The sequence below is a fragment of the Elephas maximus genome, chromosome 7, assembly GCF_024166365.1.
Source record: "Elephas maximus indicus isolate mEleMax1 chromosome 7, mEleMax1 primary haplotype, whole genome shotgun sequence".
NCBI lineage: Eukaryota > Metazoa > Chordata > Mammalia > Proboscidea > Elephantidae > Elephas > Elephas maximus.
In genome coordinates this window covers 118,200,158-118,213,116 of record NC_064825.1, presented here as the reverse complement: position 1 = coordinate 118,213,116, position 12,959 = coordinate 118,200,158, and the positions used below count along the sequence as shown (strand labels likewise).

The 12,959-nt window shown below is 41.3% G+C and overlaps 1 protein-coding gene across 1 annotated transcript in view; it reads right to left on the bottom strand.

Moving 5' to 3' along the window:
• Nucleotides 1-2,913: 2,913 nt before the first annotated feature.
• The window catches only part of LOC126080564 (fatty acid desaturase 2-like protein FADS2B), a 42,141-nt gene continuing 32,095 nt past the window's right edge, over nucleotides 2,914-12,959 (bottom strand). Inside the window, exons 7-12 of the mRNA XM_049891758.1 lie at nucleotides 10,963-11,039; nucleotides 10,670-10,767; nucleotides 8,873-8,969; nucleotides 6,885-6,964; nucleotides 5,085-5,210; nucleotides 2,914-2,965 (exon numbers count right to left, since the gene is read on the bottom strand). Coding sequence (XP_049747715.1) covers nucleotides 2,914-2,965; nucleotides 5,085-5,210; nucleotides 6,885-6,964; nucleotides 8,873-8,969; nucleotides 10,670-10,767; nucleotides 10,963-11,039 — 530 coding nt within the window. The remainder of the gene's footprint in view (nucleotides 2,966-5,084; nucleotides 5,211-6,884; nucleotides 6,965-8,872; nucleotides 8,970-10,669; nucleotides 10,768-10,962; nucleotides 11,040-12,959) is intronic.

The following is a 12,959-nucleotide window of genomic DNA, read 5'->3' as shown; positions in this document are numbered from 1 at the left end:
GAAAGGGACAGTCAGGCAAAGCCTGTCAGCATGTTAGAATTTGGTCTTTATTCCAAGAGCCATGGGGAGCTGCTGAAGATTTGGTGTAGGGCTGTAATATAGCTTTCAGGAGTCATTTAGTTTAAAAATACTGGAGCTGGGCTCGTCCTCCTTCTCCTACTAGCTGCAATGGAGTGGATTCTCACTTATAATGACCCTTGTGCTTCAGAGCAGCACTGAGCTCCACAGGGTTTTCAATGGCTAATTTTTCAGAAGTAGATTGCTAGGCCTTTTTCCTGAGGGACATCTAGATGAACTCAAACTGCCAACCTTCTGGTTAGCAGCTGAAGGCTTAATAGTTCTCTCTACCCAGGGACATCATAGAGCAGAGCCCTGTAGCATGAACGGCAAAAATGAAATGACCTGCAGGATAGATCGTCTACATTTTAACAAGGCGCTCGCAGTCTGGGGAGTTGTGAAAAGCAGTTCAGTTGTACAAGGGAGGCCTCGGTTCCCCTCCTCTGGGAAATCTACTGAACAAGCATTATAAATACCCAGCCTCATGCCTCACCAAGTACAAATACTCATCACCACAGAGTGAGAAAGAAAAATCAGATGAGACAGTGAATTCAGGAAAAAGATGGTTTATTGAACAGCAACCCATGAAGCCATCCATCACTGAATGTTTGCTGATGGAATAAACTTTAGTTCTTACGTAGAACTCTATGAACTGATTTTGCATGTTTCCCCATGTGAGTTGCCTAAATTTTCCATATTTGTTCAAAGTTGCCCAGTAACCAGCTACATGTGGGGAGCTACAAAGTAGCCTAGCTTCAATGCTGAGGTAGGACTGCCTTTGAGGTAGTAAGCTTGTCCAGGGAGAGTCCTGGTTGTTTTTCTAGTGACCAGAACAATAAATCGTACTCGAGTATCTCTTTGGGTCTAAAGTCTGGAAGTTGGATCAGATGAGTCACAGAGAACCAACCCTTGTACCCCACTCCCACTCACAACCCCCATTTTAGGTGAGAGAAACCATCTACAGATTCACCAGCTTTTGTCACATCCATGGGCTTTTGCCACATCCATCCAGTGATCATACAAACCATCATCAAGTCAACAGAACTTCCATTGTTTTAATCTCCGCCCAATGCTTCCCTATTTGATATTACTACCATTTCAATGCCCCTTCCTCCCAGGCAATCAATTCTTGTTTACTTAGCTTTGATATGACTAGTTCCTCAGGAAGGAGCCCTGGAGGTACAGTGGTTAAGCGCTTGGCTGCCAACTGAAAGGTCAGTGGTTTGATCCCACTAGCTGCTCCATGGGAGAAGGATGTGACTGTCTGCTTCTGTAAAGATTTACAGCCTTGGAAATCTTATGCGGGCAGTTCTACTATGTCCTATTGGGTCGCTATGAGTCAGAATTCACAGCAGTGGGTTTTGTCTGGGTTTGATTTAGTTCCCCAGAAGTGTGAGTGATTCCATATAGTATCTTTCACAGGGGATTTCATTAACACACAAACAAACAAACGTGCCTTTTTGAGATTTTGGAATTAAAGAATTAACCGGGATAAATCAACAGTGGTGAATTGCTTGAGGCTAGGGGTTGGGGCATGTTTCGTTGTGTTTTTACTCACTGCAGCTACGGCCAGCTTTGACTGTGTCTTCTATGAATAGCTGAGAAAGGGCACACATACTGGAGATAAGCGTGGCACTTAGTATATCCACTAGTCCTTCTAGCATTGGCATTGGGGAAAATACTCCCTCATCCTGCTTGTTATTGCTGTTGAGTTGGACCCAGCTCACGGAGACCCCATGCGCAACGGAATAAAACGATGTCTTGTCCTGCACCATCCCCGTAACCAGTTGCTGATCAGACGATGTGATCCATAGGGTTTTCATTGGCTGATGTTTGGAAGTAGATCACTAGGCCTTTCTTTCTAGTTTGTTCTAGTCTTGAAGCTCCACTGAAACCTGTTCAGCATCATAGCAACATGCAAGCCTCCACCAACAGATGGGTGGTGGCTATACGTGAGGAACCTGGGATTCCTGCATGAAAGGGGAGAATTCTCCCACTTGTTCCTTTCATCTCTCATCTTAAGATATGTTTAATCTAGTGCCAAGCTAGAATAATGCCTCGACAGAGCTTGGGACATTACAGAAAACAGAACCCTTTCTTTCATCAGGTCACCCAATGAGGTATGGTAGTTCTACTTGGATGGGTAGGAAGCGAACAACAAAATCTTATACTCAGAACAGTCTATTTCTTAGTGGAACACAGGACATCCTTTATATGTAAACCTTAACCTGCTTGATCAATTGCTATTGAGACTGAATGTAGGAAGTTCCTTTAAGAGATTTATAGAAATTGTAATTTCTCCTCTTGGAAAAAAAAATATATACACACACTAATCAGACATATGCAGGTATAATAACAAAAATGTGAATGTGTATTGAGATATTTAAAGAGATTTTAATGTTCATTTTTATAGAGAAAAATTGTGTTTTTAAAAAGAAATTAGCAAAAATTTGTATTTCTACAGCTGCTTCTTATATACCATGATTGTCTTCTAAGAGCGATTGCACCGTTTCCTAAAGTACCCCGTCAGGTGTCTCTCCTTTGGTCCGCTTCTTCCTATTTCCTTTTAATCAGTACAATTAGCTTTCTTTGTAGGATTAAGTCAAGATCATATTGAAAAAACAAAATCTCTCACCCCCACTTTCCCTTTGCTACTTTGATCAAAGTCATTTTGTGTTTCCTCTGCTTCTTCTTTACAGAGAAGACCTGCAAGGAAGGAGTTATCATGTCTTCTGGATTTCATGCTCCTAGTCCACTCACATGTGTCAATGCAAGGGCAGCAAGCAGGGAAGAGCTCTTGCACATTCACCAACACCCCTTTTAGATGCAATCCTATGCCAAGGCTGACGTTCTGCATCATGTCTCGTAATAGACCTTCGCCCAGAGAGCTCCGGATTTCTTCAGGGTCCTGTGGGAGCAGTAAACAGAATCATCAGGATGTGAGGCTGATGTAAAAGTAGCTTCTTCATGAGACCTTTGTTCCTCTACTTGGTTCAGGGCAATGTTGTCATTTTCAGTTACATTTGATAGATGTCTTTCTCTGTCTCTTAGTGGAGAGAGTCAAATACACTCAACTGTTTTTAGTAGATGAGTTTACCTTTTCCTTATGTAGGAGATTGTGTTTTCTTTTCATCCTTTCCTGTCCTCCATCCAAACCATCACTTTAGTCTTTACTATTAAACAAACTTCTTTGAGTCTATAAAGTAATGCATGTACCTGTATATCGACCCATCCTATAGCCACCTACCCATCCTATTTTATAATATGAAAGATATTTTTCTAGGCTCTGGCAATATAACAACGAACAGGACAGACTTGAGCCCGGTCCACATGGAGTTCTTGGTCTAGCTTGAGAGACACATATTAAATAATTTATTACCCAACATATTTTTTTATTTAAGCATTATTGTGATAAAGGTCATGAATGAAGAGAACCAGGAGCATGTAACAGATTTCATTTTGGGTGTCAGGGAAGACTGACATGAGGGAAAGTCATTTGAGACGAGCCTTGAAGAGTGAACAGGAATTGACAAGGTGATGTGGGGGGAGATGGCAATTTGGAAGAACATTTCAAGCAAAAGACGGCAAGGGGCAGGGAGTTTTATAACAACTGAAGGAAGGCCAGATGTCTGGAGGGCAGAGAGGGAGGAGGGAAGAGATGGTGAGTCTGAAGCTGGGGCACTGGAGGGATCAAATCAGATCAGGCCTGGCCTTGTTGGCTTCATTCAAGATTCTGTACCCCCTGCCCCCAAGCTTAAAAGCAAGAGAAAACATTGAACCCAGGCCTGCACCCTCCCCCCCCAAAAATAAAACAAACACAAAAAAACGCAAAGCCATTGAGTCAGCTCTGACTCATGAAGACCCCATGAGTTACAGAGTAGAACTGCTTCATAGGGTTTTCTTGACTGTAATCTTTCTCTCATTCATCTGTTTGATAGACATTTATTGAGTGCCAACCAGGTGCAAGATGCCCTACTTGTTTTTGTTGTTGTTGCTGTTGAGTTGATTCTAATTCATGGCGACCTCATGTGTACAGAGTAGAACTGTGTTCCATAGGGTTTTCAGAGTTATGACCTCTTGGAAGCAGATCGCTAGGGCTGTCTTTTGAGGCACCTCTGGGTGCATTCAAACCACCAACCTAGTGTTCAAGCACTTAAGCTTTTGTGCTACTCCGGGATTCCTTTAGTTGTAATGTTTATGAAAGCAGATCACCAGGCCCTTCTTCCTTGGCACCACCGGGTGAGTTTGAACTGCTAACTTTTAGGTCCATAGATAAGCACAAACCATTTGTGCCACCCAGGGACCTTTGAACCCAGGCCACTGACTGTTAATTTGACCAACATGACTTTCTTTAGGAAATTGGATATGAATGCCTTAAGAATGAGCATGGATTTCAGTTCCTGCGGCCCCCACCGTTCTTGGTCAGTCATTCCAGTTAAATTGATACATTTATGTCCCATCATACCCTATAGCATTTAAGTTTGCAGCCCTGGGCCAGATGATATGAGACTTCCTCCCACCATTTAAGTTCTAAAGCCTGTATAAAGTGTGGTCAGGGACTCAATGACAGATACTACACAACCCTGGTTGCAAGCAGCTTACAATTTAGCAGGGCAATAAGGTATTTTCAGTAAGAAGTATCTACAAGGTGGTAGATAAACAGTCAATATTATTATCATGGGAACCCTGCTGGTGTAGTGGTTAAGTGCTACGGCTGCTAACCAAGAGGTCGGCAGTTCAAATCCGCCAGGTGCTCCTTGGAAACTCTATGGGGTAGTTCTACTCTGTCCTGTAGGGTCGCTATGAGTCAGAACCGACTTGAAGGCACTGGGTTTGGTTTGGTTTTTGGTTTATTGTTATCATCGTTGTTGATACTGTTCCCCATTGAGTCTTCTGTCCGTGCTGGGTATACAGGTGCCTGCCTCTTAAATGGTCACTGGGTGAATAATTAAAAAACTAATGAATAGTCTGGGGACCATCACTGAAGGGAAATGAGAGCTGTGAGCTGAGAGAGAATATGTTATTACCTGACGATATCTCCAAATGCCTGCAGTAAAGGCTTTTTCACATACTGCAATCCATGCTTGGCACAGAGTGACCTCACCAGTGGCGCCACCTTGTGGTAATTATGGCGTGGCATTGTGGGAAACAGACTAGGGAAACAGATATGAGGAGATATAAAACTTTGACCAAAAGATAAATGCAAAAGAGTTTTCTTTCCTTTAATACCAAATAAAATTATATTGATAATGCAGACCCAACTGTGACTTTGCACAATGCCTCTTTTCTGGGAAGTTCAAAAACTCTTGCCAAAATACTCTTATCACCTAACACCTCTGTGAATCATGTGGGTGGCAAGTGTTTGGGAAGTGCTAAGAGAATAAATATTAGCTGCATTAAATATGTTTATTTTTGGCTAGGTCAAATAAAGGTATTGCCTACCATTTTGAGTTACCTAGAAGAACAGGAGATACCCCTCTCTCTCTCCATTCGACTCCTACCCCGTGAATAGATGAGTATCCAATAAGTTCTAGTCATTATATATTATATATGGGAACAAGTCCCAAGAATAAGGAATAAGAAGTAAGGAGATGTGGGCTCTTATTCAAGGTTTTCTGCTTATCAGTTAGGTGACCTCCTCGGGTTAACTTCCTCTTTGGTAATCCTTTCTTGTTTTGCTGAGGTTTTTAAGGACAATTTGAAAGAGAGGATGAGAAAACCCCATGAATAATTATAAGATCTCTTTCTTTCTCTGAATACAAGCACTTCCTGACTTATGATGTATTCGAGTTACAATGAACAGCCTTTATGACCACTTTTTAAATTTTTTTATGCATCTTATCATTAGTAATATGTGCTACATACAATGTTGCTCTTATAATTTTCCGATGTTGTCATTCTCAGGTGTTCACTAGCAGATGTTCAATATTATGATTTACTTTTCAAAACACTGCCAAGTAGCAGGCTATAAACTTAAATAACAAATAAAGAGGTATTCAACTTATGTCAGAACCGACTTATGGTGGAGTTGCCAGAACTGAACCCCTTTGTAATTCGGGGACTACCTGTATTCCAGAAATGGCTTAGGCAAAGAAAATCCAGAAAGGTTCTCCCTGGAATATTCTGGACAGATTGACTTTCAAAGTATTATCATTTTCTCCTTCTTTAGCACACTTCTACCTAACTAACTCATTGGTAAAGTACTTCCAGATACCATTTTGAAATGGCAGCTGAGACTGGATTTTCTTGTTGATTATTTTGTAACCTTGGTTCTGAAGAGAGAGATATTTAAATTAAATTGTAATTAAATAATTAAGTTTCCACACAACTTGGTTATCTTAGTCGTATGATTTTTCCTGGATTATGCCAACAAACCGAATGCAAAGGAAACAATCACCAATTTCTAAGCTTATAGGAATCTTACAGCTGAGTCACTGGTACTTTTCCACAATTCCACTCCATTTACTCATCATAGTCATACCTCCTTCCTTTCTTTCTTCCTTCCCTTACCACTGAACCTTATAGAAAGATGGTTGTTGTTATGTGTCATCAAGTTGGTTGCAATTCATAGTGAACCTATAGGACAGGGTAGAACTGCACCCTAGAATTTCCAAGGAACAGTTGGTGGATTTGAACTGCAGACCTTTTGGTTAGCAGCTGAGCTCTTAACCACTATGCCACCAGGACTCCAGAAGGGGGGTAGCCTTTGGAGAATCCTGTTGTTCCCTCTCAGATTCTGAGCCTACGGTTTTGCTCTGGCCTTTATGGGGAGCTGTTATAAGTGACTGTCCTTGCCTCATATCATAGACTATTTCTATTTCACTCACTGGTGCTCGATTTGGAAGTTCAGGTGTCCAGTGAACCAGTCATTGAAAAAAGACTGTTCAACATTACAGGTGGTCAAGACCTACAAAGAAAAATTCGTACATCAGATACAAATGAGCCCAAGTGTCTGGCAAAGAAATTTTTTTTTTATTTAGTCATTCGACAAATGCTTATTGAGTCCTATTTTGTATAAGACACTATGAAATATATAAAAGATACACAGTCCTAGGTCTCAGAGGAGCTTACAATTTAAAAGGTCAGTAAGACATTTTACTAAGATGTCTATACAAAGCAATGGATATGAAAACGTATGTAGAGTGTGAAAGGACTAAGTCATTATTAACCCTTAGATATGGAGGACTAAGGTGCTATAAGTGAGGACTGCGTGTTTGGTGAGTGTAAATGGGATCATAGTGGTTAGAATACCATCCTCATAGAGCGGACTTCTAAATGAGGAGGAAGGCATTCAAGGATCTAAGAAAGGGCTCTGTGGGTAGAAGTGTATTTTAATGTAAGTGATTTCTTTTGTAATCTTACGTATTACATTTTATGAATTAAAAAATTTATCCTAAGAAGGAGTTCATGTAGGCTTCTTCAGATTGCCAAGGGGGTTCATCACACAAAAAAGATTAAAAATTGTCACTGATGTAATTGTATTGAATTCCTTCCAAGGCTTAATTCTAGCGTGAAATCTGAAGTTGTTGCCATTTTGAATGCTATTTTTCTGGTTGCTCTGTGCAATGTTTCTCAAAGTGTGGTTCATAGAATATTGGGGTTCCCCAGTGCACTTTCAGGGAGTCTGCAAAGTCAAAGCTATTTTCATAATATTTTAAGATATTATTTGCCCTTTTCATTCTCATTCTCTTATGCTTTTACAGTGGAGTTTTCCAGAGGCTATTAAGCATGTGATGATGTCATCACTCTGGTGTTAATGTGTATTGGTTTTATTTGTATTATTTTAAAGTGAATTAATAAATATTTTTAAATCGATCAGTTTTAATTTCAAGTAAATGTTCATGCCTATAGCCATTATGACTCGGAATTGACTCGATGGCACTAGGTTTGGTTTTTTTTTTTTTTTTTTATAGCCAACAGAAACGAAAAGTCTGAGATTCTCAATAAATTTTAAGAGTGTCAAGTGATCCCCTGACCAAACGGTTTGGGAACTGCTACTCTGTGCCCTCTAGAAGGTCCCCTGAGTTTGAGTATGAGCTTCGAGAAGGATGCAGAGTGATGACTGAGTCCCCTGTTAATCATACATAGCCAGTGGGGCGGGGGGGGGTGGGGGTGGCATTAGCTTAGTTGGTGGGGGCGTTCTGTGAAGATCGCAATTCTGTTAAGCATTAACAGCATATTTGGAGTGCATGCCATGTCCCCTCTTTGGGCCTCTTTCTATTATACAATGAAATGAATGATCTCCAGCGTCCTTCCAGCTGTAAAATTCATTCTGTAATTCTAGGAGCCTCAGATTCACTTCAAAGGTTGTGTCACATGGGGGTTTAGAACAGGAGTCAGCAAATGTTTTCTTTAAAAAGTGTCAGATAAATATTTTAGGTCACTGTTGCAGCTACTCAAATCTGCCCTTGTAGCATAGAAGCAACAATAGATAACACATAAATAAACAAGCATGGCTGTGTTCCAATAAAACTTTATTTACAAAAACAGGCAACGGGCTGGATTTGGCCTTGGGCTGTAGTTTGCCGACCCCTGGTTTAGAGCAAAGGCTCTGGTATCAAACTATCTAGATTTAAAGGCTGCCTGCCTCTACTACTTACTAGCTGTGTGACTTTGTGTTGGTTACTCAGCCTCATCATGCCTCAATTTTATCATCCTAAAGTGGGCATATCTTAGCGCCTAGCTCATGTAGTTATATGCAAAGCACTTGGCAGTGCTGGACCCTGGCAAGAATTCAGTGAGTTGAGTTATTATTATTTGAAGTAACCAGACTCAGCATGGTTTGAAGAATCACCCCCAGGAACTCCGTCATTACCTGAGTGCTGAACCAGTCCCAGTTCTCTTCTAGGCTCATTTTCATTGGTATGTGGCTCATCTGGGTAACATATGCAATCCAGGGACTTTCAAGCAACCTTTCAGAGAATAAAAGTAGGAAGTGATGTCTCTTTGCAGTGTTTCAGGTCTATTACTGGGCTTGCATAACCCCTGGCAGAGCTGGTTGAGCATTAGAGATCATGAAATGGACTCGAATTTTCCAGCAAAATGGTGGTCGTTTGTTTTTTCTCTCGGAGGTTAGTTGTGGAGCCCCTTATACTGGAGATGGCATGCTAGGCATGCAGTCACAGCCACCTAATATAGGAATGGTGCCTCCTAAACTCACTGCAGTGCTGGCTCAAGGATAAAAAGATACCAGGTATATGCAAAGTGGTTGGCAGCCTGGGCTTTGTCATCAGATAGATCTGGGTTCAAGTTCTGGCATGGCACCGGCACTAGCCCTTGCTTGCTCTACAACCTTGGGCAAGTGATTTAATCTTTCTGAGGTTCAGTTCCTTTAGAAGAAGATTGAAGATGATACTGTCTGCATTACAGGGTCATGTGAGGATTACATCAAATAAAATAATTCTTGTAAGCCTTTAGCAAAGTGCCTGATGCATGTTGTTACCACTGCCTTTATTATCATTTTGGGATTTAGAAAAATAATGCAACGGAATGAGGGAGGAGTAAATTGGAAAGCTGAAGAAGATTCTTCAGTCAAATGACAGTCTGAAGTCATTTTGATTTTAAGAAAATTTCTACTCATAAAAGACCTTAAAAAAAAATTCCTGTCCTTTCATGATCTTTGGCAGGGATTATGTTGCCCAAATGGATTACAATTTTAAAGGACTTGGGGATCAGCTGGAATGCTGCAATTAGGAATCAAACAAGTGAAAAAAAATGGAGATTGGGCAAATTCTTTTTCCAAGAAACTTGTACCTAAGTTTGGCATGAATCTTCTAAGCTGTCTTTCTTTGTTGCAACCTTCAGATCTGATGGCCAAAGGGCCTAAGATGGGGTAGGATGTTTACGTTTACTGAATGTCTTTCAAGAGACACTTCTCCTTAATCTTCGCCTAGTGCTGTAGGTTCTAAAGTCATATGGTCCAGTTTCCCTCTTGTTTTTGGTACACCCCACTGGTTTGAAAGGCATAATGAAAATTTTAGCAAATCACTTTAAAACCGAGTCCTAAATTCTTGATAGTCAGGGTGTGACCCCAGACCAGCAGCTTTAACATCACCTGTGAAGTACAGAATCTCATGCCCCACCCCTGACTTATTTCATTAGAACCAACAGTTTAGTAAGACCTCCGAAAGACTCGCAAGTACATTAAAGTCTGAAAAGCACTGCCCTTGGCCATCTCCAAATTCTTATCAGCTTGGATAATTCTGTGATTTAGGAACAGCATGGCAGTGTGGAAAGAGCCCTGGGGTGAGAGTCAGAAGATTTAGCACCAATCAGGTCTCTCTCCTGTCATTTGGGATGTAGCTCAATTCAGCCACTCTACTGTAGAGACATTCAAAAGCAGCTTTATGAGGTCCATTCTAATCACAGTATTGTCCTTGATTAATAGAGATTAAGAAAAAAAAAATTAAGTGGAGTAGAGGGATGGAGGCATTTGGGAAAAAAAAGAAGTTATAATTATTTCAACTTTTTTTCATACTTCTTGGGAGTATCTCTGTCCCAGGAAATTTGGCATAGTGTCATAATATGTGCCAATTGCAAACAGCTCTGATGGGGAAGGTAAGAAGAGGACCACTTGGGTTATGGGGATAAGAGAAGATTCTTGTTTTCTTACTTGACAAAATATATGAGCAACACGGTTCCAAAGATTCCATAGAAAGGGCCAAATGTGATGAAATAGCGGATGTAAAAGCTGCTGATCCAGGCCATGTCCTATGGAGAGAAACACTTGAAAGTTAGATGACGTGAATACGGTTTCATTTTCCTTCAATGGGATGGGGTCTCTTCATGTACTGGCCAAATATTATGGCCTGATCATCAAGGAAGCTATGTCTGGAAGGGACCAGGCATTTTCATTTCTCCTCTCCTACCTGGCTTTGGTTTCAGAGAATGAGCCAAGTTACTTACCACCCAATATCTTTGAAGATACACTGCTTGCATGGACTGCAGGTTGAAATATACAGGCATGAGCAGGGGGAGCAGAACTGAGAAAGAATAGAAAGAGACGGTGACTCTATGAGGAGAATGTCAGCAAGAGTCTAGATCTTAACATGCCATCCTGAAATGTTACCCTTGAGGAAGAATACAAAATGAAGACCCCAGAACCATTCAGTCTTCTGATTCTCTGTGGTTAAGCCAGAAATTTATTTAGGCTCAAAGAAGCCCAGGAAGCTCAGAGGTTTACACGCCCTTGAGGGGACTAAGCAAGTTTTAAAAATTCAAATCATTCTTGATGGAGAGTCTGGAAAAAGTTTCTGCTACGAGTTTTTAAGTCCTTTCAAGGGCCATGAGATCCTTCAGTCCCCACATTCCTGGGGACTGGGTCCTGTTACAATATGTCAGGGTGGCAGAAATAAAGACGTCACATCATTTCCTGGACAGAAAGTCAGTTCCCTGTTTCTTTCTCAGGACCAGTGAGGCTGCCTAGAGCAAAAAGGAACCTTGTGGAAACCCTTTGGATTTGAGCATGACTCGATTGTTCTTGGGATGCAAAGCTGGTATTTGAAGGCAAAGGACACAATAAAACAGTGCTTGGTGGCAGCGTGGTCTTTGAGGTGGGGATTTTGCAGCAAACCCACATCGTTCATTCATCTTTTATGAGCTAAATGGCCATATTGCTGCACTACGGACAGGGGAAGTAAAGACATATTTCTCAGGAAAGATCAGAAAAGAAACTCTACCTGCTTTTTCTTGGGCAAACACAGATAGATGGAGGCAGGATGGGGATCAGCTGCCTTTCTAAATGGGCCACCAATGTCTTTACCCTTCTTTTTAGACATGCAAGAAAAGGGGAAGATGATTGGTGCAGGATAAGGGTTGCGAGACTCCAGGAGTGGGAAGGCAGCATTAGGTAGTCAGCCACCACGTCTCAAAAAATGGGCTTACACAGGAACCATCCCCAAAGCCAACACTTCAGACAAGGATTAGACTGGACGATGGGACAGAAAATGATGCTGGTGAAGAATGAGCTTCTTGGATCAAGTAGACACTTGAGACTATGTTAGCATCTCCTATCTGGAGGGGAGATGAGAGGCCAGAGGGGGCTAGAAGCTGTTGGAATGGACTCGAAAAGAGAGAGTGGAGGGAAACAGTGGGCTGTTTTATTAGGGGGAGAGCAATTAGGTGTATGTATATAAAAAAAATGTATATAGCAAGGTGTATATAAATTTTCGTATGAGAGACTGACTTGATTTGTAAACTTTCACTTAAAGCACACACACACACACATAAAGGCATGTTACAGGTGGCCACTGATGGCCAACACTTGAGCTAACCAGATCAACTACAGCAGGTTTCTCAACCTCAGCACTACTGATATTTTAGGCTGGATAATTCTTTGCTGCTGCTGCTATCCTGTGTATTACAGGATGTTTAGCAACATCTCTGGCTTATACCCACTGGATACCAGTACCGCCCTTCCCATTTCATTATGATAACCAAAAATGTTTCTAGAAATTGTCGAGTGTTCCCTGGGGAACAAGGTTCCCTTGGTTGGGAACCACTAATTTACAGGGAATGTTTGGGTCTTTCCCTGATTTTAGTTTATTTCCCATATGTGAAGGTATGTTTTAGATGTGTAGGTTTTGGGTTTCCTTGAAATCTTTCCTTGTTAGCTCTCATGATCTTGGTTAAGAGAAACACTTGTTCTCTTACGATGTCCTTTTATTTTTATAAGAACTACTCAGATATCCTGTTTTTCTTTTAATCCTGGGCCTACATTCAGATCTATTATATGCATTTGTCCAGGAGCCCTGATGGCGCAGTGGTTCAGAGTGTGACTGGTGGCTGCTAACCAAAAGGTCAACAGTTTGACCAGCCACTCCTTGGAAACCCTATGGGGCAGTTGAACTTTGTCCTATAGGGTCACAATGATTCGAAACTGACTCCATGGCAATGGGTTGTTA